Raw genomic sequence first — 27,994 nt, forward strand, 5'->3', positions numbered from 1 at the left:
CACTAGTCGGCGCGCGAGTCACTTTCACTTGACGTGCAATGGATGAAAGTGGGCTCGTTTGTGCTCCGTTGCTTCATTTCCAAGGTGAGTTCTAAAATGTTACTCAATGGCAATATTTTTTGTTACTTTTTCTCTACTTAAGTGACAAAAGTCCGACCGAGGTATTGATTTATGATGAAGGTTCGAATCTCGGCTATGTGGCTTCCCTTTGTGGAGTTTAAATGTTTTCCCCATGTTTGCGTAGATGGTTCCCCTTGGAGGACTCAGGCTTCCTAGCTCCCACATTCCCTAAAAAAAATAAATGCATGTCATTAATAATGGTTTATATACTGTACAGTGGTTGACTCGCTTCAAAATGAGCAGCAGGCCTATGTTAGCTAGTGAACAATCGTCAACAAAAAGTTTTCAAGCTGTTTAATGACACTAACATTTAAGTTTATACTGAAACAAAGAGCACAAAACAAAAACAAAACACCCATTCCGTATCTAAAACGCGTAAAATAAAATAAAGGCCCCACTAGCTTAATGCTAAAACATAATGGAAAACACCATTAACGAGCTAACGGATAGCATCGATCGTGGTTTCGTTACCCTTCAAGGTTCCCAACCTTTTTTGTCTCAAAACCTTTTGTCATGTCCTAAAGTAGAATGTAACACAAAAGCTGATTACTGTAATACTGATTATTAAATTAAAATTATTGTGTCTCATTAATTTTCAGACATTGCCTTCTTTTTAACTCATATTAAGAATAAAAAAATGTTGCCTTCATAATTACTTAAAATAAATTGGAAATATGTCATCAAAATAAATAATAAAGCTATCAGTAAGAAAACACTTGTCTCCCTAGCTTGGAAACAAGTGGAAGCACAATACAATTTTATTGACGGCCCTATGAAGTATGAAGAGTATTTACGTATCATCTCGGAAATAAAATATAAAATGTTTACACGTACCGCACATAACACGTGGACAGAAAATATCGCAGATACGTAAACCATCTAAAAATGTTTGGGTGCAAATGCAAAGACGTCATGTGATTTCATTTTCATGTACCATTTTGTTTTCATGCGTGTAATACAAAATCCGTGAACTGAACAGAACCGAACAGAACCATGGGTGTGAATGTCAAATTCACATGACACATGACTTGTGAAATGCTTCCCCGTTCCTTGAAAGAATCTTAAAGAGCAGCCAAGTCAAGAAAGAGGCAGGAGACCACAGTGACACGATAATAAAAATACCGGTTTTACTAGAGAAGGTTACAAAAATCATCACTGTATAGCAGTCATAAAACTATTTCCAACTGAAAATAAAAAGCATAAGGAAACACCTACATAGACTACATTGCCGTCAAAGTACAATGGATATTATTTTTTTCTTTTTCTTTTTTAGAAAAGGGGCAGTGGGTAGGGGTGCAGAGGAAGTGGGGGGAAACACCGCCTACCAAAGTTGTCATACGATTGACTACACATCACCTGAAAAACTGCAAAGACACAGTCATGTCTCCTTCATGCAAATAACAAGGAAACAACAACACCCTGACATGAGTTGTCTGATAGGAAATTGAAGTTTGCCTTTACATCCACCTGGCGGCAGAGGACGTCATATTTATCAAACATAGCACGCATGGCAATAAAGTCCTTTTTTTTTTTTTTTTTTTAATACAGAATAGACAGCTGCACACGTGGACAATACTGACATGCTTCATCTCATCAAATTGTAGTATTCCTTTTTTTTTTTTTTTAGGGTTGACTAAGCAGTAATCATCAATTATACAGTAGAGTTTATGATTATGAAACAATATCGGATTATAAAATGAATGTATGAAAATTCCTGACTTGTTTTGTTCAGTGTAAACATCCAAAAACAGTCTGTGGCTCATCTGAGAGGCTTAAAAGAAAAGAAAAAAACTCAATTGCACTGACGAGTCACTCTTTTGGCTGGTCATCAAAAGCAAAAAAATTAAATAATTAAATATATATCTCAATACAGAATAACAAGAAGAACTCAGCTGCCTAAAACTCAAAAGTGGTTCAATGAATTCTTTCGCTTTTTTAAATCACAAGAACCTCAATCTATCGTGTCATGACGGCACTGAATCCCTCACATGAAATAATTATTGAAGATGGTACGTCACAATTGCAATATAAAACGCAGATCTACTAATTGAGCGCTAAACACACGAAGGGAACGCGTACATGTTTGGAAAGAAATAATAAATAGCATGGGCAGACCTTGATTGCGTTCTCAAGTCAGTTCAAATCTTTTGGGGGCCATACAAATATTTACATTTGGGACTTTCTCACAAAAGGTAGTCATTGTAAAATGCGTACTGTTTGAGTAAGTGCTTTAATTGAGTGATTCCCAACCAGCGTGCGGCAGGAAATGATCCAATTCCACTTTTATTTACTACAAATAATGTATCCTTGTTCATCTAGCTATGCCAGCAACGTATAGTGACAGGCAGTCAACGACATAATTAACCATTTTAAAAGGGAATATTTGTTTGTTTGTTTGTGTGCCTCGGCTCAATAAAGGTTGGGAATTTTACATTTTTGAGATAGGAATCCAAAAGATTTTGATACCTAAAGGCGTCAAGGTGCCTTCAAACTTTCGGGAAACGTTTACTTGCAGAGATGATCTATTTCGAGGGTTGATAGTTTAGCTGTAATCTAATGTTGAAAACTAGAAAGTCAGAATCAAGTGCAAGATTCATGACACCATCTTTGTCCCAGTGTTTGTGCGGAGCTAATTACTTAAATAATAGATTATTGATGAGGCATTTAAATGATTGATTTTTAAATAAGCCACAAAAATCTATTTTCAAAGATATAGTCCGAAAGTTTCAACGTTTTCCTTCCAGCCAAGCTGCGGAGAAAAGCTACTCGAGTGGCATATGCAAATTTCGCTGTGCGAACCCCTGCTCCTGATTGGTGGACTGGTTTCAAGCTCGTTCCTGGTTGGCTGATGTCCTTGGCTTTGGCAAGTATCAGTTTTGAATGTTGTTTTTGCAAACGGCAACGGGAAAAACGTCGGACAGCAGTTGACTTCAACTTTGAACTTTGGTCTGAATGATTGAGCACTAAAATCCTTAAAGGGGAAGTCAACCCACCCCCAAAATTCTTGACAATAATATGTTCTATGCAGGTTAATATTGCGTTAGTGTAATATGAGTTAAGCAGCAAAGTCAAGCAGTTTTTATCAATATCATAAGGCGGCCATTTTGCCACTTCCTGTCGACTGAAGATGACATCACATTTGCTCAGGTCTCAGGCAACAACCAATCAAAGCTCATCTGTTTTCTGAAGCTGAGCTGTGATTTTTTTTTTTTTTATTACCTTAGACCTGAGCAACTGTGATGTCATCTTTAGTCGACAGGAAGTGGCAAAATGACCGTTACGTGAGATGGATAAAAATGGCTGGATTTTGCTTCATAACACATATTCCAAAAATGTAATATTAATCACAATGTCTTGATTAGACTAGTGGGGTCACATATAACATATTATTGTCAAAAAATGTTTAAGGTTGACTTCGACTTTAATCAGTAAATTGAAGCGCAGGTAAGCGTTTCCCAAAACGCCAAATCACGTATGCTATACAGCCTTTAAATCGCTTGACTTTCTATGAGATAGTCTGTATTTTTATCCATTTGTACACTAACAATATTTTGAGCATCAACAATAAAGAGTCATAGATGGATAGAAGTAAAGTGGGGGGGGGGGGGGGGGTTGAACGCCAAAAACATAAGAAAGATCTTAAAAGTACCTGACATTTTTCCGAAAGTATTAAAAAAAACAGCAACATTCGCACACATTCACACAATATATTCATATTCATATATATATGCATATAAAACATCAAAAAAAGAGAGGACGTTGGTTGCTGTCTGGCTTCCTCGTGGCGGGCGCTGACAGTAAACAATGTTTATTTAGGCCGCGGGGAGCCGCGCGTCGAGAGGCCGTACGAGGACGTCGGCCGGGCCACTTGGACGAACTGCAACCCAACAGCCAGTAGACGCTTCGTAAACCGATGGACCGTATGTGAGCGACCAGCTCTCCCATTCAGAAGCCTCTTTTTTGGGGGTGGGGGGTGGCGTGGAAGGGGGGGGGGGGCTGCCGATCTTCCTGACCCTCAATCCCGTTCCCTTCTGGTGGGAGAACACGGCCACTCGATCCAACATGGCGGAAGGGAAGAGCAGAGAGACTCAGGAGCTCGCGGGACTATCCACTATAACTAGGGTGGATGTTTTTTTAATTTTTTTTTATGAAGGAGCCAGATGGGTGCTAAGGTGTGGTGGGGTTGCGGTTGAAGGGGAGATGGGCGGTGCTGGAAGAAGCGCGGTCGCTCATCCTTATGAGTAGGAGGACGAGTTCTGGCCCTCCTTGGAGCGCGCCTCTGCCTCCAGGTCTTGGTCGTCTTTAGTCTTGATGTCCTGGTAGTCGTGCGTGGAGACGACACTCTTCAGGTAGGCCCAGTTGGCCGACAAGATCATCAGATAGTGAATCTGAGGAAGAACAACGGCATTCTTGATCGTTTACAACGTGGCACGGGGTGGACAATGACGGACGGTATAGCGATGAAAGTCAAGTTGAAGTCGAATGACGGATTCAATATTTAAAGGCAGCGTTTTAGGGGTGTGTGTAAGTGCACCAAAAAATGATTTGATACGGCTTTTGATACATGGGGTGCAAAATGATTGAAGGACCCCTTTGATTTGAAAGTGGAATGATTCGATTCTGTTCAACTGAATGGGATTAATACTCGATTCGATTCAATACGGTGCGGCTCAGTTCGACATGGTCGGATGCAATTTTTGTTGTCATTACGCATTTAACTAAACTTGTCAGTTCTATGAAAGTGACATTTTCTGCTAAGATATATCTCTCCAGTAAACGGCGATTTGATACGTTACCTCGAGAAATTTCAATGTGGAACGATTCGGTTTGGTTGGATGCACTCGATCCTTTTAAATTAAAAAAACATCTTTCGGTTCAAACCAGTTTTTCTTACACCCCCTACGTAACGTTATGGAATTAACGATCACCAATCAGCAAGTTTGAAAAAAAAAAACGAAATTATTTAAATTAAAAATATTCACATTATTTGCTTCAGTCATCACAAGTTTTTCCTAGCTTTTTTTTTTTTTACTAGCTCCTCCCGTTAGCTGCTCCAGCCTATAGCTCCGACTAACTCCCTTAGCCGCTCTTGTTAGCTGCTCCGGCTAATTCAGGCTCGCTGTGTCTTTGGGCGTCGCTCGCCGGGCTTCACAGCAGCTGCCAAGTGGCCGTTGTTCCTTGAGATGCTCGTTTGCTCACGCAAAATAAGAATTGGTGGTAGGCTAGTGAAATTTGGTCTCTCTGAGCCACCGTAGTGTGTAGTGTGCTCCTGTGTGCTTTTAATGCTATTCGTTGACCACTAGATGGCGCTAGGGATCACTAAATGTCCCTTTTAATGTCATAGTGTGAATTGTTGAAGGATTTTCTTACTTGTTGATTAGTCTTGTAGATGTTTTGTCAACTTCCAAGTGACTATGAAAGTAAATTAGCTGTATGCTAACAATAATAGATTAAATACATAGCCTGCAATTGCAGTAATTATATATCATTTTTTAAATCAGCTGATCCAAAACTAGTTTTTTTTTTTTTAGCTCTGCACATGCCTTTTAGGTCCAGGGATCCCTTACCAGGATCATTTTGCTAACCCCTAAGTTAGCAACTGAAATAAAGCTCGCCTGTTAAACTGGGTCAACCAATTATAGCTCTTATCCCAAAGAATGTCTGATTATGTTCTGAGAGTCTTTCGTTGAATGAGAGGGAACAAACGCACCTTCGTCCGAGCTTAAAACAAAAACAGTGAGTGACCCTTTGCACACACAGAGGTGGGCAGCTGAGGAGAATTTTATCCCGTGGCTTTTTTTTCTTTGAGCGAGAGAGAGAGAGAGAGAGAGAGAGAGGCAGGGTTGCTATGGAAACAGATAATTGCGCCATGGCAACGTGCATATTAAGAGACCAAGATGCTCACCAGTGCTATGACAGTCGCTCCGGCGCCGGCAAATGCCACAATGTAGAGGTGGTAGGACAGGTAGAACTACAATCCAAAACAGATTTCGGGTTAGTGGAGGGGGGGTAAAAAAAAGATATGATGGAGAATGTGAAATGTCCTGCTTTAACAACATCTCACCTCACTGGTGTTACAAATGTCTCCCAGGGTGACACCGCAAGCTTTCCCCGGTGTGGCGTTCCAGGGAATGATACCTGTGGGATCAAAACATTGAGTCGGGGAGAAATCGTGAATCCTTTTCTTTGCTAATCAAAATCAAAAGAATGAATGAAGAGCGTGGTGTGCCTGTGACACAGATGTGAACTTTGTCCCATTTGGGAGACGAACCAGCTGTGCCTCACATGTGGGTCGCTTACAGTACATTTACACACTGGGCCGTCAAACACACAGCCGGATAAAGCTGGAGTGGCTTTTCAACCAAATCCAATAAGGATTTGCATAAGCTCAATGCATTTTCCTACCTATTGAAAGGAAACTGAAACAACTGAGTGACGTAGACAATAAAGTATAGTAAAAATTTACATCTATATCTATTTCGCTGTCTATCCGTCTAATTTAAAAAGGACAAACCTGGAATTGAATATTCCCCAATTCAGATTTCCTTTTAACTCATTTGCTCCCAAAAACATATAAATACGTTCTATTTTAAATGTTTTAAGAAGGCTTCGATGCAGCCTCCCAACTGCACAGAACGATTGAAGAAATGGTAGTTATTACAAAAACGGCCAGCAGGTGGCAGCAGAGCAAAAGAGATCAACCAGGGTCATGTTGAAACAAAGCTGTTTTCCCCCACAATTTGAAATAGATTTTTGAATAATGATGAAACTTAGCTATATTCTAACGCTAATTGCTACAAAATGGAAACTGATAGAAATAGACTTGTTTTTCCTGATGAAAGAAGAGACTCTAATCTTTCTTTCGGTTGGTTCCACGTTTTTATAGCAATGGAACACACTATTTTGTGGACCTTGCAAAATCGGTCAAAATAAGGTCAAATGGCCGGGAGTGAAGGGGGTTGCTTCAGTGAAAGTGGCTGGGAGTGAATGAGTTAATGTATTAATTTCACTAATTTCCGACTTCACTGTTGTAGTTTAATTACCAAAGGTGTGTTGCCTTCATGGCTTTTTCCAATGTAAATAAATTAATTGCTTTAAATAATAATGTTAAAAAATATGTCCAAGTTATTAACGAAGGTTTGTTAATTGTTTGGATGGTAAATGACAATTTTATTTATGTTTAAAGAACAAATAATATCGTTTAACTTACTTCCGGTTTTTGATGACACACTTCCGGTTCCTAAGAACGCACTTCCGGAAAGCCATCTTTCGTGAACAAGTAAACGCAGGAGCAGAGCCTAAACGCCATCCGGTGCCATCCACTTAGAATTATCAGGCAGGAATGCCATAAGTTTTATTTTAATATACTTTATACTTAATAGCATGGATGTCAATGCTTGTTTTCGTCGATTTGTTATCATAATGTAATCGATGCACTTTGTGTTTTTGTATTGGCGTTACAGTGTGTATGGAGCGATTGATTTTATTTTTGTATTTACAGTTTTTACCACAGGCTTATGAAGACAATAAAAACGCTTCAACTGCACTCCAGGGTCTTCATTTGTGGTTTAGCTTGGTGTCACCGACATCGTCGTTGAAAACACTATAAAAGGTGTTGGTGCTGTTGTAGGCTATATACTAAATGGTGTCGGTGCCACCTACCATACTGCCTGACATCCACACAGATGGAGTCTGGCGAGGTGATATTGGAGTCCGGGTTCTTCATGGCGGCACAAGTATTCCACATGTTGAAAAAGAGGAACACCGGGATGGCGGTGAAGCCGAAGATGGTGAGGAAGGCTAGGGCGAGGATGTAGGTCAGGAACATGAACTGAAAAGAGCAGAGAAATTAGTCTCCATCACTCCTCTCGTTATCAGAGTGGAAGGGGCCCGGGGGCATCGCTACAGAGACATTTTGATAGTCCAACTTGGCTTGCTCTCAACCAATCAGAAGGCAGGAAATGGCACAGTTATTGTGGTCTAGCTAGCTGGCTTTGAGAGGGGAATTTGGAATGTAATTGGTTAAAAGTGAAGTCAACCCCAATTTTTTTGTGTGACAATTATATGTTCCATGCAGCCGCACTAGTCTAAATATGGCATTCTGGTTAATATTGCGTTAGTGGAATAAGAGTTAAGCAGCAAAATCCAGCCGTTTTTATCCATCTCAGGGGGCGGCCATTTTGTCACTTGCTGTTGACTGAAGATGACATCAATGTTGCTCAGGTCTCAGGTAACAACCAATCACAGCGCAGCTTCACAAAACAGGTCGTCGCCTGAAACTTTAGCAACTGTGATGTCATCTTCAGTCGACAGCAAGTAAGAGGATTAAGATGGATTTTGCTTCATAACTCATTTTCCACAAATTTAATCAGAATGTCACGGTTCGACTAGTGAGGTCACATATAACATATTGTTGTTAAAAACTGTTTAAGGCTGACTTCCACGTAAAAAAAAAGAAAAAGTCCCTTTACCAATCCAGCTAATAGCCAAAAAGGGGCTTGTAATTGTGTTTAGATGACGAGATGAAAAAAAGGATCGTAAAACACCAACACCATGCTTCGAGCACTAAAAAACAATTATGAACCAATTTTACATAAAACTCTGCATCCCGTAGTTACTGTAAATTATTCCACCAAATTAAACCACCTTCACATGAGGCTCATCAACAGTATTAGCTAGCAAACTAGCCTAAATAACACGCTAGCCTAGCACACACTGCTGTGGACGGTGGACGAGAATGACTCAACTCCAAATGCAGCCAAGAAAAACGCCACAAAACTAGAGTGGACTATTGTGAATAATAAATTAATAAAACATTTAGTTGTAAATATTGGTAAATGCTTCTGATAGTGTTTAGGCCGGCAGAGAAGGTTTTGCTGCTCATGATGGCTCACCGCTGTTAAAGGCTAACGGGTTTGAGCACAAATTTGGACATCTGCAGCAATCAGAGTCATCAGGCTAGAACGGACAAACTGTGCCAGTTTTATCCCCAAGGGCTCAAGTGTGCACAAGTGTATAACTGCCCGCACTTTGAGTGTGTGAGCGTGTGAAACATACGAAGGCGGTGATGCAACGTCCGCACACGGTGGTCTTGAAGTCGCTCTGCAGCTCCTTCTTGATGGCGCTCGTGGTGTAGAAGCCCTCAGCCAGCAGGACGATGGCGTAGACGAAGAAGAAGGAGGCAATGCCGTAGATGATGTACTGAAAGATCTGAATTCTGGAAATTCGGAAACAGGAGAATTCAGAAAGGGTTCAAGTGGAGCAAAAAGTGCCGGAACTTACACCACGGTGAGGGTGGCGTGGTCGCCGGTGATCCTGGAGAAGTGGTTCTCCAGCATGGTCAGGGTGCCGGTCAGCGCCACATGGCCGCAGCCGCAGAACAGGGCCACGCCGGAGAAGCAGAGGATGGTGGCCACCAGGGAGGCGTAGGGAACCCCGCCCAGACACTTGATGCAGCACTCGAAGCATCCTGCAGGGGGCGGCGGCGCGGGGTTAAAACAAGTTCGATTTGAATTGCAGAAAGAGGCTTGATGGGCTTGAACGGGTTGAAATAATCACGCGTGTTGACCGATTTTTATTCATTTATTTATTAACTTTGCTCGTCTTCGCTCACTTGTCAATAAGCAGCAATTTGGTAAATAATATACACACACACACCGAAAAGCGTCTTCAAGCTATTTAAGACCACTCTAAGCAAATGATAAAGCGATATGTTTTTTTCAAGGTCGATACTGATACCGAGTAGTCAAAGAGACCGATAAACGATATTTCAAGCCGATATTCATTTGCCGCAAAAGAGAAAATATTAGTGTCAAAATTGTAAAATGTTACTTTTTCTTTTAATTTTAAACATATAAAGATTTGACTGCTTTGTTTAAAAATTTGAAAAAAAATTGTTTCCAGGGTCATCAGCATGTGTTAAAGCTAAATAAATAAAAAGTTTTCTATTGTAAATAAAGTTTTCCAAAATTTCAGCAGTATTTCTTTTTTCTTTCTTTTCTTTCTTTCTTTCTTTTTTTTTTTAATAAAAAGTGGAGGGAGTTCCCAGCGTCAGCATCAGTTTTTTTTATAAAGTGGAAATAAAACAAAAATCCATTAAATAAATGTTCCCTGTATCTCACTGATCAACGAACGTAGCAAAAACAATTTTTGGGGTCAGGGTTCGTAAAAGGTTTCAAGAGATCTTCGCAGACCGTGAATTTTTTTCTGAATGTGCCCAAATCGAAATGTCTTTTGCGACAAGTAAAAACTGTCTGCGAACACCTTACAAATCCTGAGGAAAACCCTAAATTCGCTACGTTCGCAAGCATTCATCGCTCAGTGAGACACCAGTTTTATCGGCCTTCAGATTCATACAAAGCCCGATAATCGGCCCGACCGATAATCGGTTTATCCCTATTATTAAACAAAGAGAATTACATGCTTTTTATTTAAAACAACCACATCCGCATAGATTTGCTTTTCGTAGCATTGAGCAATGACATTTGTACTTTGCTATTCTCCCTTCACTTGTATAAAGAATATGTACGTATAAAGCCGCTAGCTTAATGCTAATACATAATGACAAATGCCATAGACAGATTAACGAATAGCAACTATGTGGCAGTGTTATAATAATTGAACACCTCTTTTCACCACCTCTTTAAAAACAAGTACTATTCCAAGTCGCGCACACCTGGAGCCACAATAAATTAATCATGGTTCACAAATGGTTTTATTCTTTGTATATATTTCATTACGTTTATTTTTATAAATTAAACCATTATAAGTGCGATATTTCGTCAGGTTGAAATCGATTTTTCCTTCCCCCTTTTTTTTGTTTTTCCAGATTTAATGTTGGCAGCAATTACTCTCACCTCCTGCCTTTTGTCATGGAATAACGCCCCCCCCTCCCCCCCCGCCACACACGAACACACACACACACGCTTCTTATGACCAGATAGCATGAATAAGTCATGTCCTGGTGCTAAATAAATGATTTTAAAGCGGAGGAGATGTTTTCTAGGCCAGCCGCGGAGCAGCACTTGAGTGTTTTCCTTCTGAAATGCTGGGATGGATTTGTACACTCCAGAATCATCACGCATTTTCCTCTGCCTATGAACATCAACAGTCAAGAGAATCAAGAGCAACAATGGGGGGGGGGGGGGGGGGGTAAGGGGGGTTTCTTATATAACAGCTTGTTAAAAATAGATTCATCAGCAAAGCAGGAAGTTTGTTAGGCAGGAAAAATAGAATGAAAGAAAGTGGTTTTTTGTGCTCTGTTTCCATGGCAACCGGTTCCATTTGGAAACCCCAAGGCATCATTAGCTTTTTGCATGTTCAAACATTTGTTGAATTTAGGCATCCAATGAAACCACTCATGAGTAAGGCCCGACCGATTCATCGGCCGGCCGATTTAATCGGATGATATTAGCTTTTTAAAATTGGCAAAACCTGGCTCATTTTGCGCCAATTTTACTCTTTGCAACGTAAGACAAAAATAATGACATTTAACCTCGCCTCCCAAAAACGGCAAAAAATCAAAATCGAAAAAGGTATTGTCAAAGAGTCGCATGTTTTGCTTGGAATTCATATCTTGCAAGCGTTAAGGGACTAAAAAATAAGTTCTTGTATTCATTACTACTCTATTTTATTTTATTTATTACGGAATTGGCTCAGCCAAATAAAAAAAATCATATCGGTCGGAGGCTTGGCATGGGCCGATTACGGGTTTGACGCTTGACCGTGGTTTTAATCAGGGCACAATATGATTGGCTGCTTGCAGATTTGATCACAGAGCCATTTTTATTTTTTTAGTGTCCTCAATGAACTTTTTTCCCCCTCCTTCTCGTTAGCAGTAAGGTGAGGGGCAAGCCATTACGAATTAGTAAGAATGTTGACATTTATTTAAACTTGGTGCACATTTCTTCTGTACCAAATATTCTATATTTAGTGTGAAACATTTTATAGAATTTTTTTTATTTACCCTCGAATTTGATAGTTTTAGAGCTGTATTTTTAAAACCTTGCTACCGTGATATTTTTGCTCACGGTTACCATTCCATCAGACTCTAATATCCCATTCCAGAAATGAGACGTTCTCTGCTCCAGAAGTGCGAAACCTCAAAGGGAAACGCTCACTTGATGATCCATGACAGATAATCTAGTGAGAGCACGAGATCCACTTTCACACTCGACACGAAAAGCCGCTGTCGGCTTTTATCCGAGACCCCATCAATAGACTCGGACAGCTAATAATGACAGGCAGGTCTTCCACAGAATGAATAATCCACATGAGCGTTCATTTTACTCAAAGATTAGTTTGCGGCACACCCCAAATAAACAGGCATCCTGCGAAACCACAGCAAGGGCATGATTTTATTTTGAAGTGAAAAGTATCCTTTGAGAGTTTTCTATCGACCCGTCAGAGCAGGCCATTTTACTTTCCCGTGGGATCGCGGTCATTATTGATGGGCTTAAAAGAGCAAATTGATTTTTTGCCTTCACTAAGGCGAGGGAAGTTCATTGGAGCTTATCTGGCAAAACAATCCCGATTTGGATAGGCACAAGATTTACTGTATGTAAATGTCACGGAGAAATGATGAAAAATGTCAAGGAAAAATGCTCTGGATCCACAACTTTTATCTAGTGTTACATTCAAAAGTATTCTCAAGAGAACAAGCTTGATAAGTTACTATTTGCTTTGTTTGAGAATAGATAATTAGATTTTCTACAGTCTGACAAAAAAAAAAAAATGTTTTTTTTTTTTAAACCTTGAACTTTTGAAAAAGTACGTTGGTAAAACGTTTTTTTTTTTGTCTTCTAATGATTAACCGTGCAGAGAGGATATAGAGATAATCTCCCCAAGCAAATAGGCTAAAGTCTTTAGATCAGTGGAAAGTTTCCCCACTACCCAAAAAAAACAACCTCAAATCATCTGAAATTCGGCCTGTTGAAAATCCTGAGTGGCTCGTAACACAGCAGGGTAACAAAACGGAAAACAGTAGCCACAGTACCTAGCGACGAAACAGTCAAACTTTATTTATCTGTTTATTTTGCCGCGACCGGCAACTTTGCGATGCTAATCGCTAAGCTAAGTGCTCGTGAGGCATGTCCGCTGATCTGTGTATGTAGGATAGCCGATAGCCCATGCACGCCGTTGAAGCCACAGGGCGGCCATCTTACTCCTCCCGTCTCGCGAGCCGACTACGTATACAGTCCTGCTCACTGTTATTGGCAGCCCTTCATTTTTTGCATGATCTCGACAATATCTTCCTAAATAAATGGAAATGTACCAAATAGATGTCATCGGAACCTTTTAATTGGATGTCCAACGTAATTCCACAAAATAAATTGTTTTCCAAATTGCATAGTGTAATTCCAAAGAAGAAATAGAAAATACAGCATGTGCAGCAATAATGGCACACCTCTTTGATATTTGGTTGCACACCCTTGATGACAGCTTCCAAACGATTCTTATAGCTATCGCCAAGCTTCTTGCACTTCTCCGCTGGTATTTTCCCCCACTCTTTTTATTTGCAAATTGTTCAAGCTCAACAAAGGAGATGTCCTCAGACATCATGTTCAGTGGGGGTGGTCGCTATTTTTTAACAAGTGGACGGTATGTGGCTGTGCTGCTTTGAACAAACCCTTTTTCTTTCCTTAGACTCCAATATTAGCTTTGGCAGAGGCATAATCTACACATGCATTTAAGGCAAGTTGTAAAATGTCTGAAGTCCTCTTGTTTATGTTTACCAGATTTAAAACATCATAAATCATTCTGTTTCAAATGAAAAAGTGCTGTCTCAAATGGTCTCCAATTTAAATGTAAATGTATATCATTGTATGCTGAGAAACGTTTCTTGGGAGGAGTAATATGGCGGCCACGCGGCTTCAAAAGTCTTGGCCTATCAGGTATCCAGTAATATACACAGATCAGTGGGCGTGTCCATCTCGATGAGACGGCGTAAAATAATCACTGCCGACTGTTTAGTATTTGTTAGAACAGTGGTTGGCAACCCCGGTCCTCGAGTACCCCTTTCCAGCCTGTTTCCCATGCCTCCTTCCTTTAGCCAACACAGCTGAGGATCGTTATCAGGCTCCATGCAGAGCTTGGTGATTAGCTGATCGTTTGAAACACCTGTGTGGGCTGTTGGAGACATGGAAAACAGGTTGGTGGGGGAGGTGTGTGTGTGGTGGGGGGGGGTACTTGAGGACCGGGGTTGAGAACCATTGCGTTAGAACGGTCATCTCCAAATCTCGTCACAACAGTACAACACAGGTCACAATCATTTCTCTCGTATCTAAGAATAAAAATGTCAAATATAATCTGTGTCCACTTTTGTGACATCTTTGATTGGTAGCGTGCCAGAAGATATTTTCCAATGTAAAACATTTGCCTTGGCTCAATAAAAGTTGGTGGGGGGGAAGTAAACTGCGAAATGAATTAGTGAGCGTCTCTGTGTCGACCCTGTGATTGGCCGGCATCTGCTCGGCTTTATGACTTTACCAGCAACGTTCACTCTGATGCCGTGCTGCTCGGGATGCTGGGGGGGGGGGATGCTATAAACCCTGTGATTCGGCGCCAGATCAAGTCGTAGAGCTAAGACGCTCCCCTTCCAAAGTATGCTGCTCATGATGAAGACGCTGCGTTGCATAACGGGGGAAGAAGTTTGTTGCATAATAGATCCACATCTCATTAATGTTAATGAAGAGGTGGGCTGAAGGGAAGGTGGAGTGAAAAACTAAAACCCCTGAAACAGGCCAGGTTCCTGGAGGGAGGGGGTACTGGGGATGGGGGTCAACGGATTGGTGACCCAGCTCTTATAAGAGAGTTATGTACGTAATCATTTTTAAAATACGTACGTACGTGAAATACTTTCGTATGTAAGTAATTAGTACTTATGGACTAAGTATTTTAGTACGTATTTTAATTTACGCACGTACTTAACTAGGGTTTCTCATATTCTCACTTATGTAGACTGAACTATTTTGTTTGTGATTAAATAATTTCATTCTCTAATAATTAGGGATGTAACGATATACAAACATCATGATGCGATATTGTCACGATATGAAGCTCACGATACGATAATTATCTTATTGTTGGGAGGTTGGCGATATTTAAAAAAAGGTCACAATATTGTAAACAAATGAGCTCATACTAACAAAAATACAATGTTGTGCTTTTATGCGTAACCGCAATGCATATAAACCACCTACAATCGCTAAAAACACTTAATATTGCGCCACTTGCTTGTTAATGCATGCACACATTGAGTTCCTCCATATATTGACTCGGTTCCCAAGCACATTACGTTCTCCTTCATCTGACAATTAGTGTAGATTTTAAACATAGAATGGCCAAAACATCCCTAATGAAAATTTAATTGTACAAACTAGCCACCAGAGGGTGCTAGAACTGCACAAATGGAAATCAACCTGACTTTTTTTTAACAGATGTGTTGCTTTTAATACCGTGGTCATGACGACGACGATATTGTGGCAGTTGTAATATCGGGATAGCACGATATTGCCGTTATGGTTACATCCCTACAAACAATGTGGCAATTTTTCATTACACGTTACGTCCAACATAGTAATTAATTTTGAGTAGTAGTATGTTAAAAAAATGTGAGTGTATTTTCCCCAATTATGTTTAGAAATTGGTTGTAGAATGTATTCAGAAATGTTAGGTAAACTCTACCCAACATATTTAAGCATTTCATAATTACTGAATTAATGTGATATACAACCACACTGTAAAATGCATATTAACCCAAATAAAGTGGCTGCAAACTACCCAACATTTATTGGGTAAATTCTATAGGGTTTTTTTTTTCAGTTCCAATCTCACCTGCAAATCGGAAATTATTTAAGAAAATAGAACATAATCATTTTCTTTTGTTTAAATACATATCGTTGTATCTACATACAACAAATAAGGGGTAGGACTAGATACGTTTTTGACTTCCTCCTAAGCTTTTTGAACATATAAACTCTTTTCTTTCTTCCTATTCTTGTTTTTCCTTTTTTACTTCAATTTATATTTTATACTTGTAATGTGTTTTGTGTTTTGTTTATATGTTCAACCAAAACAAACCATAATCCTTCTTCCGCCTGGCCGAATCTCCATTTAATTCAAGCCCACTTAGAGACAACTTTGTAAGAGAAACAACTTGAAAACAAATCCAAACTTTTTAGTTCGACTGAAATGTGTTGTCGCTCTATCCCTGAAGGCTTTAGAGCAAAAACTCTCATGCTTCTTTTAAACACACTCGTGCTATCCGCTCCGCCCGTGGACGTGTTTTAAAAGCCCGCTAATAGGAAACAGACAGGCCAGAGTGGTCGGGCCTAATGGAAATCAATGGACTATTCATTAGAAGTGAATTGAGGTTACACTGTGAGGTCAGCCACTTGCTCCTGTGTTACGCCTCGCTGCATGCTGCCACCTCGCTACGCGTCCTGCCTCTGCCCGCCTCGCTGTGAAATATGACCACCAGCCCACGCTGCACTTACGCTGACTTGCTGGCTGAGACAATATGTTACGACGCCGGTGTCGGCCCGCCGCGTCGTACATCATCTCGGCGCTCTCGGTAGCATCAAGGGAAAGGGAAAGGGACGGCTCAGGGTTAGCCCTCGGGAGGTTATTCCACATTATAATCCAGATGTTGTGATAATCAGCCGCACGGATGCCATACGGTGAAGGACAAATAAAGAAGCGAGAGGAAAAGAGGCGAGTCATCGAGTCAAGGATATGAAATGAAAGTGAAAGAACGAGAATGTGATACATGAAATGTTCATTTTTCTAAGCGCAGTTATAGTGACCACAATTGTTACGGTTTGTCAGTTATTTCTGATCTAAAAATGAGAAACCCAAAGCACTTTTTGCACATTGTTTTAATGTGTGTGTTGTTATAATTACACCACATTTTTATTAGGGGTGTCAGGCGATATATATATTTTTAATTGTAATTAATTGTATGACTTCAATAGTTAACTCATGATTAATCGCAAATTTTATATCTGTTCTAAATGTACAGGACATTATTTTTTTCCTAAGTTTTATACTCTTGTTAACTTTAAAGTGGAAAATGTTTTAAACTAATAGAAATATGGCTGCATCTTTTAGTCATTGACACGGTAATTTCATATTAATTCATAAATTGAGTTAAAATTTAAAAGATGTACTGTACTGTAAAAAATAATATTTATATTGATTTGTGTTCAGGTCATTTTTCTGTCACTAGATGGCATAATTGCATTTGTTAGACATTGGTGACAGCTCAGTGCATTTTTATTTTCATATTAAGAGCTATCTAATCTTTAACATGAAGTAACTTGGGAAATTCTGCAAACTTTTTAAATTGTTAAATACCACTTGACCCCAGTCTCCACAAATATATACATTATTATTACATTTTTTACTGCTAATTTTGACATGGATGTGTCTGCTGCATTGCGACTGGAATTCCCCCAGTACAGGATTTCCAAGTAAGGGCCGGTCATTAATCGAGCGTTAAAAAAAAAATTGCGCCGTTGAAGAAACTTTAAATTAACTCAATATTAATGCACTAGTTTTGACACCCTTAATTTTTATGTATGAAATGTACTATATAAATAAAGTTGGATGTGATTTTATTTGACCTGTTTCTGGGTTTGGTCACGTGATGTTCGCAACGTGAGCCCGAAGGCAGTTGTAACGACTATTTGTTGACTGCTGCCTACTTTGGCCACCTGGGGCAGTTATAAGACAAAAGATAGACTAAATGTGCGTTCAAAATAAACATCAGTTGCTTGAAAGCGTTATGCCTTAGCATTAGCATTAAGCTAGCAAAATAAAGGCTATGAATAGACCAATGTCTTTGTTTTAAATTCACAACATGTAATTCTCCTACTATTATGTACAATATGACAATAAACTTGAGAGTAGCATTAAAGAGCTTGAAGAATTATGCCCAACTTTAATGAAGAAGATGTACAAAATGCATGGAAGGATATTTAGCTAACAGCAAATTTGCCTTGGTGTGTACAATTTTGTTGGGGATCGCAGAGACAAGTCAAATTGATTGCACGTGTTCTTCGTAAGAAGAGCACCTCTGTGCTTGGGGGCTGGAGAGAATCAGTTGCCATGGCAACTTGTCACCAACCCCAATTCAGTGGTATATAGGCTGAGCTTAACAGCCGCTGTTGTTGCTCTCTCTCTTTTGCTCTGTCGCTTTTTCTCTCCATCTTTCTCTTTCTCTCTCAATTTCTCCCTTTGTCACTCACCCACCCACCCACTCACTCACTCACCCACTCACTCACTCGCTCACAGTGAATGGACACACACACAAAAGTTAACTGAAGCGATGACGTAAGAAGAAAAATTAAAAGTTACATTCGTAACTGTCGATTCTCTGGTCTTGTTTTACTGTATTTTTTTCAATGTATTTTGCGTTTAAAAAAAAAGAAGAAGCCATTTGATGGTATTCTTGCATCTTCATGAGAATTTAGTGACCGGCTTGATATCGGTTCATTTTTCTCCTAAAAAAATGGATTTAAAGCTTGAAAATCCAGCCGTTGTCAGAAAGGCTTTGATAAAAAAAAAAGAAGATGGCATGGTTTTTACCCGAGCTGCACTAAAATCTTTGTATTTGATATAAAGCACACCAGGTCAGCATTTGGTGTTAAGGACTAAATGATTCTTGTGTTTTTTTGTGTGCTGACGAGTAAGAGCTATAATCTGATTGTTGGGCTCATTGTGGCCTTTCGGAAAGCAAATGATTTTCATATAGGATGTTTCGAGTTGGCAAAGAAGATTACATCGCCACAAAACTGAAACCATAACTCCAAATAATCCATGCTGCACTTAGTGTGTGTTGCTATAGTTCATATATCTCATGCATGCTTTTGCTTTCAACCTACAGTTATTGTTTTCTCATCGTGAATGCTTTTCCAAAACAAAATCACCAGTCCCTTGTCATGCCCTTTGCATCAACGTTTCACACAGGCAGCAAATGTTCAGAGGCAAATATATCTATATTTATGCAAAAATGTAATAACATTTACTAGAAAGAAAGAAAAATACAAATGTATGTTTGTTTATCTATGCCAGCGAAACTAAAGGGTGTCTTGTGAACTTCAAAGCAAGCAGTAAAAATTATTCAACTAAGGGGTCAAGTGTTCAAGCCATTTGAAGCTCAAATATAAAAATACAATTATACGCTTTGCGCTATACATAACATAACTTCCGAATGTCAGCTAGCTTAATGCTAACACACAGTACATAATGCCATAGACACGCACACGAAACTCGCATTGATGCCTTGGTCACTTAGTTGTGAAACTCTTTTTTGTTATAGACGTCTATATTTAGACTGGTGGTGCGCATGATTTCAATGGGCAATTGAAGCCTGAAATCATAATGCACAACTTGTTCTTTCCTTTACATTCTATGAAAAAAAAGGTTATAGGTGTATGCCTTTACAATAGTTTTTAATTAATTGGGGAGGGGGGGGGGGGTTACGACTTTTTTAAGGGGCTGGAACGGATTAATGGTATTTCCATTCATTTCAATGGGAAAAGATGATTTTGCACTTGCTTAGTGAAAAGTAAATAATAGGCCTCAAGGGTCAAGGGTTACAGCTATCAACAGTTCAGAGATGGTTTCAGCAGTCAGAACAAGAAGAAAATGTAAGATCAATTTGAATCTTTTGGCTCTATTCATATACTGCATCTGGGATGAAACGAAGCATTCAAAGAGCTTTTTATGCAGCACTGCATTTGAACACGTGACATTGGCACTCGTGTCTTTTGTCTTTTCGCCTCTTATTCAGAAATCATGCCGTCGGGTAGGCTCAAGCAGAGTGGACGATATTAGCTTTTAGTCTTCCTCCACCAAAATTCAAAATGGCCCCTCTGGCCACAAGTTGTGCTGTGTGCCAACCAAGCGAGTGGCTCAGCAATTACGCAACCAACTTGGCTGATGTCACTCTCTCCGAGATGTGGAAGAAGTCAGCGGCCGCCTCGCGATGCCGTCAGGGAAATTTTCACTTTCCAGCATTGAGGATCGCCGAACATTGCGTGAGAGATGAATTTCCGCGGAGACGGCTAATTGATGGCGAACAGTCATCGCCACTGCCACCACTGAGGAGGGGGATTCAGAAAGGGCGAGAACAAGGCCCCGCTGTGCCAACCTGTCACGCTGCTATTCATATCTCGCTGCAGACTGGTACCAAGCGCTGCCCAATATTACTGCTGTCCATTATGTGCAAAAGTGAAGGCAGATTCAAATATGAGCAAGCGCGTACATCGAAACGCGACCACGCGGCAGCTGCGCGGGGCGAATGTGAGCGCGATGCTGTGCCGCGCACTGTGCGCATGTAAAAATAGAGCTTTTCCCCTTTTCAACCACCCCTGGTCATTGGCACGTAAACAAATGAAAGCACACAACACTCACACACAGACGCGCACAAACCCAGATGGAGGCTGACAGCACGCTTTGGGCAAATGACTTCAAACGAGGAACACACGAGCATCTCCTTCCCCGCGCGACGGCTTTCACGTGCTTTCATGACCTCACACGTAGCTCCGGGCTCAAAGGAGGATACAGTAGGTGAAGGTTGTTAGTGTGTACGCGCAAGCGTGTGTGTTGGATAGAGATGAGCGCTGAAAGGAGGAAGAGACGGTTCGTGGTGCTGTCTACAATTGGAACCACACTGTGAATGATTTGGACGCTTGCCATTTTAATGTGGGTCACAATTCATGGTCAAGAAGCAAAATCTTGCATTTGATAACAAAAATCACGTTGTTTTTTTTTCCAGCAGCAAAGCGAAAGGGACCCAAGAAGATTCGGAACAGCAACGTGGAGTTAGCAACATTTCTGATTAACAGGTACATTTATCACCTGATTTTTAACTGATTGTATATTACACTAGCGATAGAACGATAATTGGCCTGGCGCCGATATTGGGCCTCTTTCTTTTTTTTTTTTTGTAAATCTGAAGGCCAATAAAAAGTAAATCTAAAACCATTTTAATCTCACGGAACTATTAATTAAAAATTTCAGTTAACTTTATAAGAGATGCTGAGAACCTTATTAACCTTCTGAAATGTGAATGTTTAATTACTGTAAAAAAAAAAAAAAACTATAGAGAGCTAAGGTATTGATTGAATTTCCATTTAACTTTTTAAGGATAAGGATTTTGATGAAAGAAGATTTTTAAAAAACTACATTTCGAAAAGTCAGAAAAATAGTTTGATAAACATGCTTTAAGCCATTACAACAAAGTCAAGATTGGCATATGTATTTTTTATTTATTTAGGCCAATATTCCCCCCCTCCCTTTTTTTTTTTTTACTGAAAATGAATATCGGCTCCAAATATCAGTTCTTGGCCTCCTTGACTGCTAAAAACATATCTACATTCCACAAAATGAAATTCAAACCTTTAATGTCGTTTAGTGTTCCAGAAACACACTATTATGAATAAGTCAGGCCACCAAATTAGCAATTGTGGCTAGCACTGGCTTGCTAACTAGACTTGCGTATCTTATTATTGACAATTCCGAGCTTACCTCACAAGTCAAAATGGCGGCAACTGTGAAAGGACGTTCCCCGCCGCTCATTGATATGCAAATGAACTTTGGATGGCTGTAACTTGATTCGTGAGAATTATTTTGATTTCAAAATACGATGAAATGTCGCTTGACTTTGATCAGAGGCTTCAGAGATGACTGAATCGTGGCTACATTCAAATCTTGCTAGCAGTTTGAAAACGGCTAACTCCCTCTTTAATGTCTTTCCGTTGGCCTGTGATGAGTTATTAACATTGTTTTTCAGTTTCAATTTATATTTTAGCCGTTTTGGATTTAGTTATAGCAGTATGGCTCAATGAATAGAATTGTATTCTTATCTGTCTCACTCTCAGAAGAAGGGCAACGGGTTTCTTCCATTTGCTATCTTAAAGGGAGTTTAGTCTAGTACTGGTCTCAGCCGGTCGGAAGAGGGGAGGCACAGGCTGATGTATTGTTTTTCTCTAATCTGATTTGTATTCCTGGGAACTTGCTGAGGGAGGAGACTTTTCGTATTCACCCACTTTTCAATAAATAATGATGTGCCGGAGTAGAGAGGACACACAATCTGAACAGACCACTGTTTGAGTGAGTTCAATTGTTGTCATCAAAAGCTTTTGATACCTTTGCAAAGGGACTTCTTCACCAGAATCTCACCATTCAGTTAATTGAACACGCAAAGAGTAGAATATAAATATATTCTACTCTAACACCTGCCACTTGAACGCACATTTTTGAGCTAATTTGGAAGCAGGGCCATCCAACCATGGTTTTATTGGCCTGCTAGCATGTGTACTAGCTCACTTCTGCTCTTAAATGATCCCACCTCGGTTTATCCATGAGTGGTTCTCAGCTGACATAAAATTTCTTCAACTAATTAATGACCTTTAGACAAGAATTAAGCGATTCAGTCCAGAGGTCACCAAACCACTGTTTCAAAGGGTTGCGTAGAAGGCTAAAAACTTTATTTAGATAGCGTCTGAAAGTCTCCTGTAGTCAAGTGTTGAAAATTAGCATTCATTGCATCTGGTTTGTCCAATGTTTTGTGATGTCCGTAACCAACAAACAAATTAATAAAAAGAACAAATGCATGTGTATAAAAAGACTGTTTAACATACAAGTACGGATGTACTTAAGTCAAAAAATATATATTTTTATTGTCAATATTGTTAGATTCAAAATTATTTAAAAATATATATATTTTATTTGCACACAAATTAGTTTCCCTCGTATCAACTGTATTCCCACAACGGACTCACAAAAATGTTAAATTATTTACAAAACAATTGGGGGAAAAATACACCTTACCTGTATGTTTTGTTTTTTTATTAGATGGGGAACTTTTGAGCACCACAATCTGATCAATCCATTTTTAAAAATAAGACCATGGATGGGAGATGATCTTTGTCATTAACGCTCCCTGCAATCTAAATCTTAAGCGCGGTTGAGTTTATCGGTAGTTACCTCTCTTTGTTTACGTCATGTCATCCCCCTCAAATGTTGAAAAAAAACATGGAGCCAATTTGGAAAAAGTAAGGAGGAGAAAGTGCAAATATCAGGATGAAGGGTAAAAATGGATGAAAAGGATCCCATCTAGTTATCGGCACAAACCAAATGTCAGCCCCAGCACCCGACAGATGGCCATCAAACCAAAGTTGACCTTTTCTGACAATCACAAAGCTCATCTCATCTTTGTGATGGTCAAAAAACAGCTTCTTATATTCTCCTCTGGTTGCTCATCCTTTTCTTTAGCAAAGCTCTGTTGAAAAAAACAACGGCAGCCTCTTTACCTTCCTTTGCAGCGTTTTGCACCCCTCCAGACGCTGACGTAATCTCCACCCCAGTTCTGATCTGAGCATCGCAACTGAGGGCAGCGAGGAAGCGCTGCTTTACGTAACATTCGGAAGGTGCCGCTTGACAGGGACTTCAAGGAGGTTTTCGTTTTTCTCTCATCAAACAGAATGCAATCGAACGTCAGAGAGACGAGGCGGCATGGGAAAATGCGGCGGGCCATTTTCACACTGCAAAAACTGAAATCTTAAGCAAGATATTATTTCTTCAATTTAACCGAAATTTGCTTATTTTGTTTTCACAAGTTATTTTTTACTTCAAATAAAATTGTCAGACAAGATCATCATGCTTATTTTAAGATACTTGTTACTTCATTATCTTATTTGATCAAGCAGTATTGGCATTGAGTGTTAACAGCCAGTTTAGTTGTAAGTACTGTGAGGCTTAAAACAAACATTTTCCACATTTTAAGATGACTAACTAACATCAAAGGCCCTGAACTGGGCTTTCATAAGGAGAATTTTCTTAGTCACACGATAAATGGGAAAAATACAAGTGTGAAAACAGACAAAAGTGCAATACAGCACTTTTTTTGCAGCTTGTTTCGTTATATTTACCACGCTTATTTTTCCTCTTTCCAGTAAATGCACTACCAGCTCGGTGGTCTAGTGGTAGAATGTCTACCCTGAGACTGGGAGATTTGGGGTTCGATCTCTGGTTGGGTCATACCAAATACAATAAAAATGGGACCTGTTACATCTCTGCTTGACACTCAGGTTGGCCAACTTGGCCAAATGTGAATTAATACATATGGATTTTAAGAAAATAGTTCTGCATATTACAGCTTGTTTTTAGTCTAAAAATACTCATTTCAAAACCACTGTGGATGAAATTTTTTACAGATAAATTTAAGTACAATTTTCTTGTTCTGTTGGCAGATCATTTTTGCTTATTGAGAGTAATAATTTTCTTATTTTCTTATATTTTTTCTTAAATTTTCTACTGTGCTTTTTGCAGTGAGAGGGTCTTCAAACAGCAGGATTATTGGACGCACACAAAAATAGCTCTGTATTGCAAAATATAAACACATTATAAAACATAAGCAAACAAAAAATATAACTGGCTTTATAAAGTGTACTTTAATTAGTATGCACTGTACAATCCGTGTGTTGAATGTCTGCTTTTAGGGGGCGTGGCTTAGTGAGTGATGTCAGGAGCTCCGACTCCGGCTCTCGTTGGCCATTTGCCACATATTTACTTCCCTGTGAAGGTCTTCTCCATGCTCCTTGAGAGTGTGTTCGTTTTGGATGATGTGTTTGACTGTCCATTTTTCTCTCTATTGTAATGCTAAACAAACACTAAAGTATTGTAAAACTGCCTGTAATTCAGTGTTAAGCGACAAAAAAAAAAAAAAAAATTATTTTATTCATTATATATAGGTGATCGGAATCGTAATTTTGCCGAATTGGCAAATTTATATCGGTCCACGTTTTGACCCTGAGCCGCACCTGAACATCATGCCATGCAACTCCTACGACAATTTGGAGCCAAAGCGGCTGGCGCCCGGCAACACAAGCTTCTTACTCCAACACTCTCGTCTTTTGGCCCCCACTGTAAATCTTCAGCGTCTTATCGGATGCTATAAGCTCATGGTCTCATTCCAGATGTCAAAAGACGTACACACAAATGATTACAACAAATAGGCCACCCTCCAATCTATTTCAGCGCAGCAGCGTGGGTGGATTGAAGTTGTGCAACATCACACCTGCATTGAGCTGCTTGGCCATCACTCGCGTAAACCGGCGATTAAAGTATTCTCAGGGTTAACTACTCATCCCGAACATGGCCGCCACGGTGCCCAACCATCCTCGTGGGTGGGGGGGGGGGGGGGGGGTTCAAATGCGCCCGCCCAGCTGATGTTGCAAGATGGGCTCCCATTAGACCCGTGCGTGTAGCGGCACGCCTGAAGAGGGAGTGATGTAATCGCTTTTTAAACCAGCAGAGAGGAGGTACACCCTCTCGTCTCCAATTTACATCAGCATAGCTGAGAAGAGACACTGAAGAAGAGTCCATGTTTGTTTCTCAGGCATAAAAAAATGCAGAAATTGTGGAAGTCATTGTCTTATGATTTATCATCCTTTTGGTCAAACTTTAATGGTTGCTTATTTTAAGGAAACGGAACAAAAGAGCAAACTAACAGTGATTCCCCACCACTGTGAGAACTATCCAATTACCCTAAATAATGATTCATTTACTACAAATAATGTATCTTCGTCTATCTATGACAGCGACATTTAATGACAGGATGACCAATTCAAGACATTCAGTGATCCCTAGCACCATCTAGTGGTCAAAGAATAGCATTCGAAGCAGGCAGGAGCACGCACACTACGGTGGCTCAGAGAGACCATATTTCGCAAGCTATACCCCCAATTCTTATTTTGCGAGAGCAGACGAGCATCTCAGCGAGTGATGGCGACTGGGCAGCCGTTGTGAAACACGGCGAGTGACGCCGAAAGACCGAGCGAGCCGGAATTAGCCGGAGCAGCTAACAAGAGCGGCTAGTGGGAGGAGCGAGTAAAGAAAATAGCTAGTAAAAGCTTGCGTGTAATATAATTAGGGATTACTAGACCTGATTATATATATATATATATATAATATAATGCGGTTCACTTTTTGCTGTTTTGCTGATTTTTTTGGTGCAATTTTACATGCATTTTTTTTTTTACAGTAATGTGCCTATTTATAAAATTTCTGAAGGTTTGAACATTGAGAATGTTTAAACAAGAGAAAAATGTGAGAAAATGTAAATGCGTCGATGAGAAACGTGTACCAGCTGTGTAGTGAGGGGTTTTAGAGCGTTAAAACATTTATAATAAATGTAAAACATAAAGCTAACAACTTCTCGGATTACATTTATTGCGGGTATTTTTTGGAACCTAACCCCAGCGGGAAATGAGGGAACACTGTATAGCCGGAATTAGCCTGAGTGGCTAACAAGTGTGGCTAGCAGGAGTTTGTCGGAGCCATAGCTAGCCTAGCCGAGTGGCTAACAGCAGCAACTCGCGGGAGGAGCTAGTTAAAAAAAATAAAAAAAAGCTAGTAAAATCTTGTGTGTAATATAATTAGTGATTACTAGACCTGATTATATATATATATATATATATATATATATATATAGCAATTAAGGTACTGATACCCTGGCCTGAGGGCAAGAAGAGCCGCAATTGCCCTGCATGCCGATTGTTCAAGGGGACAAACAGTCAAACACACAAATACAAAATGAGAACTCTAGCTGTAGCCACAAGTCACTGCTGTCACTCTCTTGGCCACGCCCCTTAAAAGCACACATCCAACACACGAAAATAATTATATTACTTTACATTATTTTTTATATTTTAATGTGTTTTGGGGGAGGGGGGACAGATTCAAAATGTTAGTTTTTCCAGTTTGCGTACATCTACGTATAGCGTGATGGGAAATAAAAGTCCTATCTGCATGCACGGTGACACAACGGCAACAGTTTGACGTCATTTAGTTTCAATTCATCTTCCCACGCAAACGCACACAACGCAAAAAAAGAAAAAAAGAGACATAAAAAAAACATTGTGATGCAGAGCCTCGCTCCTTTTTTAAGACGCTTTTTTTTTTTACGTGGAGCCCGAATAGTGATGCTGCTCTTGTGTCTGATGTCCTCGGACCGTGCCTCTGCGTCAAGTGCAGCCTCCTTGCAGGCACATCGCCGCAGACACACGTCGAAGCACAACTCCAAACTACAACAATGCTTTCCTCACAACACCCGCTCCCGATTGACACCGGCGGATGATCACGATGATGATTAAAGAGCTCGTGTGAAAACGCGACCGTGCACGCGCGCGGGGGTGGCAGCGCTCCACCAATACAACTATACGTGCATCAGATCGGTTTCATTAAACGCGCGCGATAACATCAGCTCGGTTAAAAAAAAGACAAAACCAACAAGTCCTCCGCGTCTTTTGTTTCGCATATTGAATAATCGCGTCGCTATTGTTTGGAGCGGGGAAGCCATTGCGTTGGCGCAAACCGCTCCAAAAAGAAAAAAAAGAAAAAAGAGGCGCAAACGGCAGCACGGGGTGAACCCTACCTTTGCTCTCCTGTCCTTCGTCTTGAGTCTCCTCCGCGTTGGAGTCCAAGGCCGGCTTTGTTCCATCCATGATTATGGAGCTTGAGGGTCTCCTATAGTGGCACTGTGGGGGCTTATAGTATAAGATGGTCGGTCGATCGTGGAGCGGGGACTTGATGCTCGCGCGTCGCTCGCTCTCTCTCTCTCTCTCTCTCTCTCTCTCTCTCTCTCTCTCTCTCTCTCTCTCTCTCTCTCTCTCTCTCTCTCTCTCTCTCTCTCTCTCTCGTTCTCTCTCTCTCGTTCTCTCTCTCGTTCTCTCTCTCTCGTTCTCTCTCTCGTTCTCTCTCTCTCTCTCTCTCTCTCTCCTCGCCCTCCCCTTTTCACCCCTCCCCTCCCCCCGGCGCTTCTTAACGCTGGTGCACAACCTCTCTCTTTCTCAAATAGTCCACA

The 27,994-nt window shown here is 40.2% G+C and overlaps 1 protein-coding gene across 1 annotated transcript; it reads right to left on the minus strand.

Moving 5' to 3' along the window:
* Positions 1-1,225: 1,225 nt before the first annotated feature.
* On the minus strand, positions 1,226-27,762 carry LOC147179963 (neuronal membrane glycoprotein M6-b-like). The gene is made up of 7 exons (XM_086068224.1): positions 27,566-27,762; positions 9,403-9,589; positions 9,178-9,337; positions 7,783-7,951; positions 6,185-6,258; positions 6,026-6,091; positions 1,226-4,508 (listed from the first exon to the last, which is right to left on the minus strand). Exons 1-7 carry the CDS (start codon positions 27,633-27,635, stop codon positions 4,356-4,358), a joined length of 879 nt encoding a protein of 292 aa, XP_085924350.1. The 5' UTR covers positions 27,636-27,762; the 3' UTR covers positions 1,226-4,355.
* Between the last annotated feature and the right edge of the window lie 232 nt (positions 27,763-27,994).

The sequence above is a fragment of the Leptonotus elevatus genome, chromosome 2 (genome assembly GCF_054856555.1).
Source record: "Leptonotus elevatus isolate MCC_2025b chromosome 2, RoL_Lele_1.0, whole genome shotgun sequence".
Taxonomy (NCBI): domain Eukaryota; kingdom Metazoa; phylum Chordata; class Actinopteri; order Syngnathiformes; family Syngnathidae; genus Leptonotus; species Leptonotus elevatus.

Excerpts from the sequence above, each read along its gene's own strand:
- LOC147179963 (XM_086068224.1), bottom strand. The coding sequence starts at position 27,635 with ATGGATGGAACAAAGCCGGCCTTGGACTCCAACGCGGAGGAGACTCAA. Across the intron at positions 6,259-7,782 it reads TGTGGATGTCAGGCAGTATG|GTATCATTCCCTGGAACGCC; the intron begins GTAGGTGGCACC and ends TTGATCCCACAG. Across the intron at positions 6,092-6,184 it reads ACATTTGTAACACCAGTGAG|TTCTACCTGTCCTACCACCT; the intron begins GTGAGATGTTGT and ends TTTGGATTGTAG.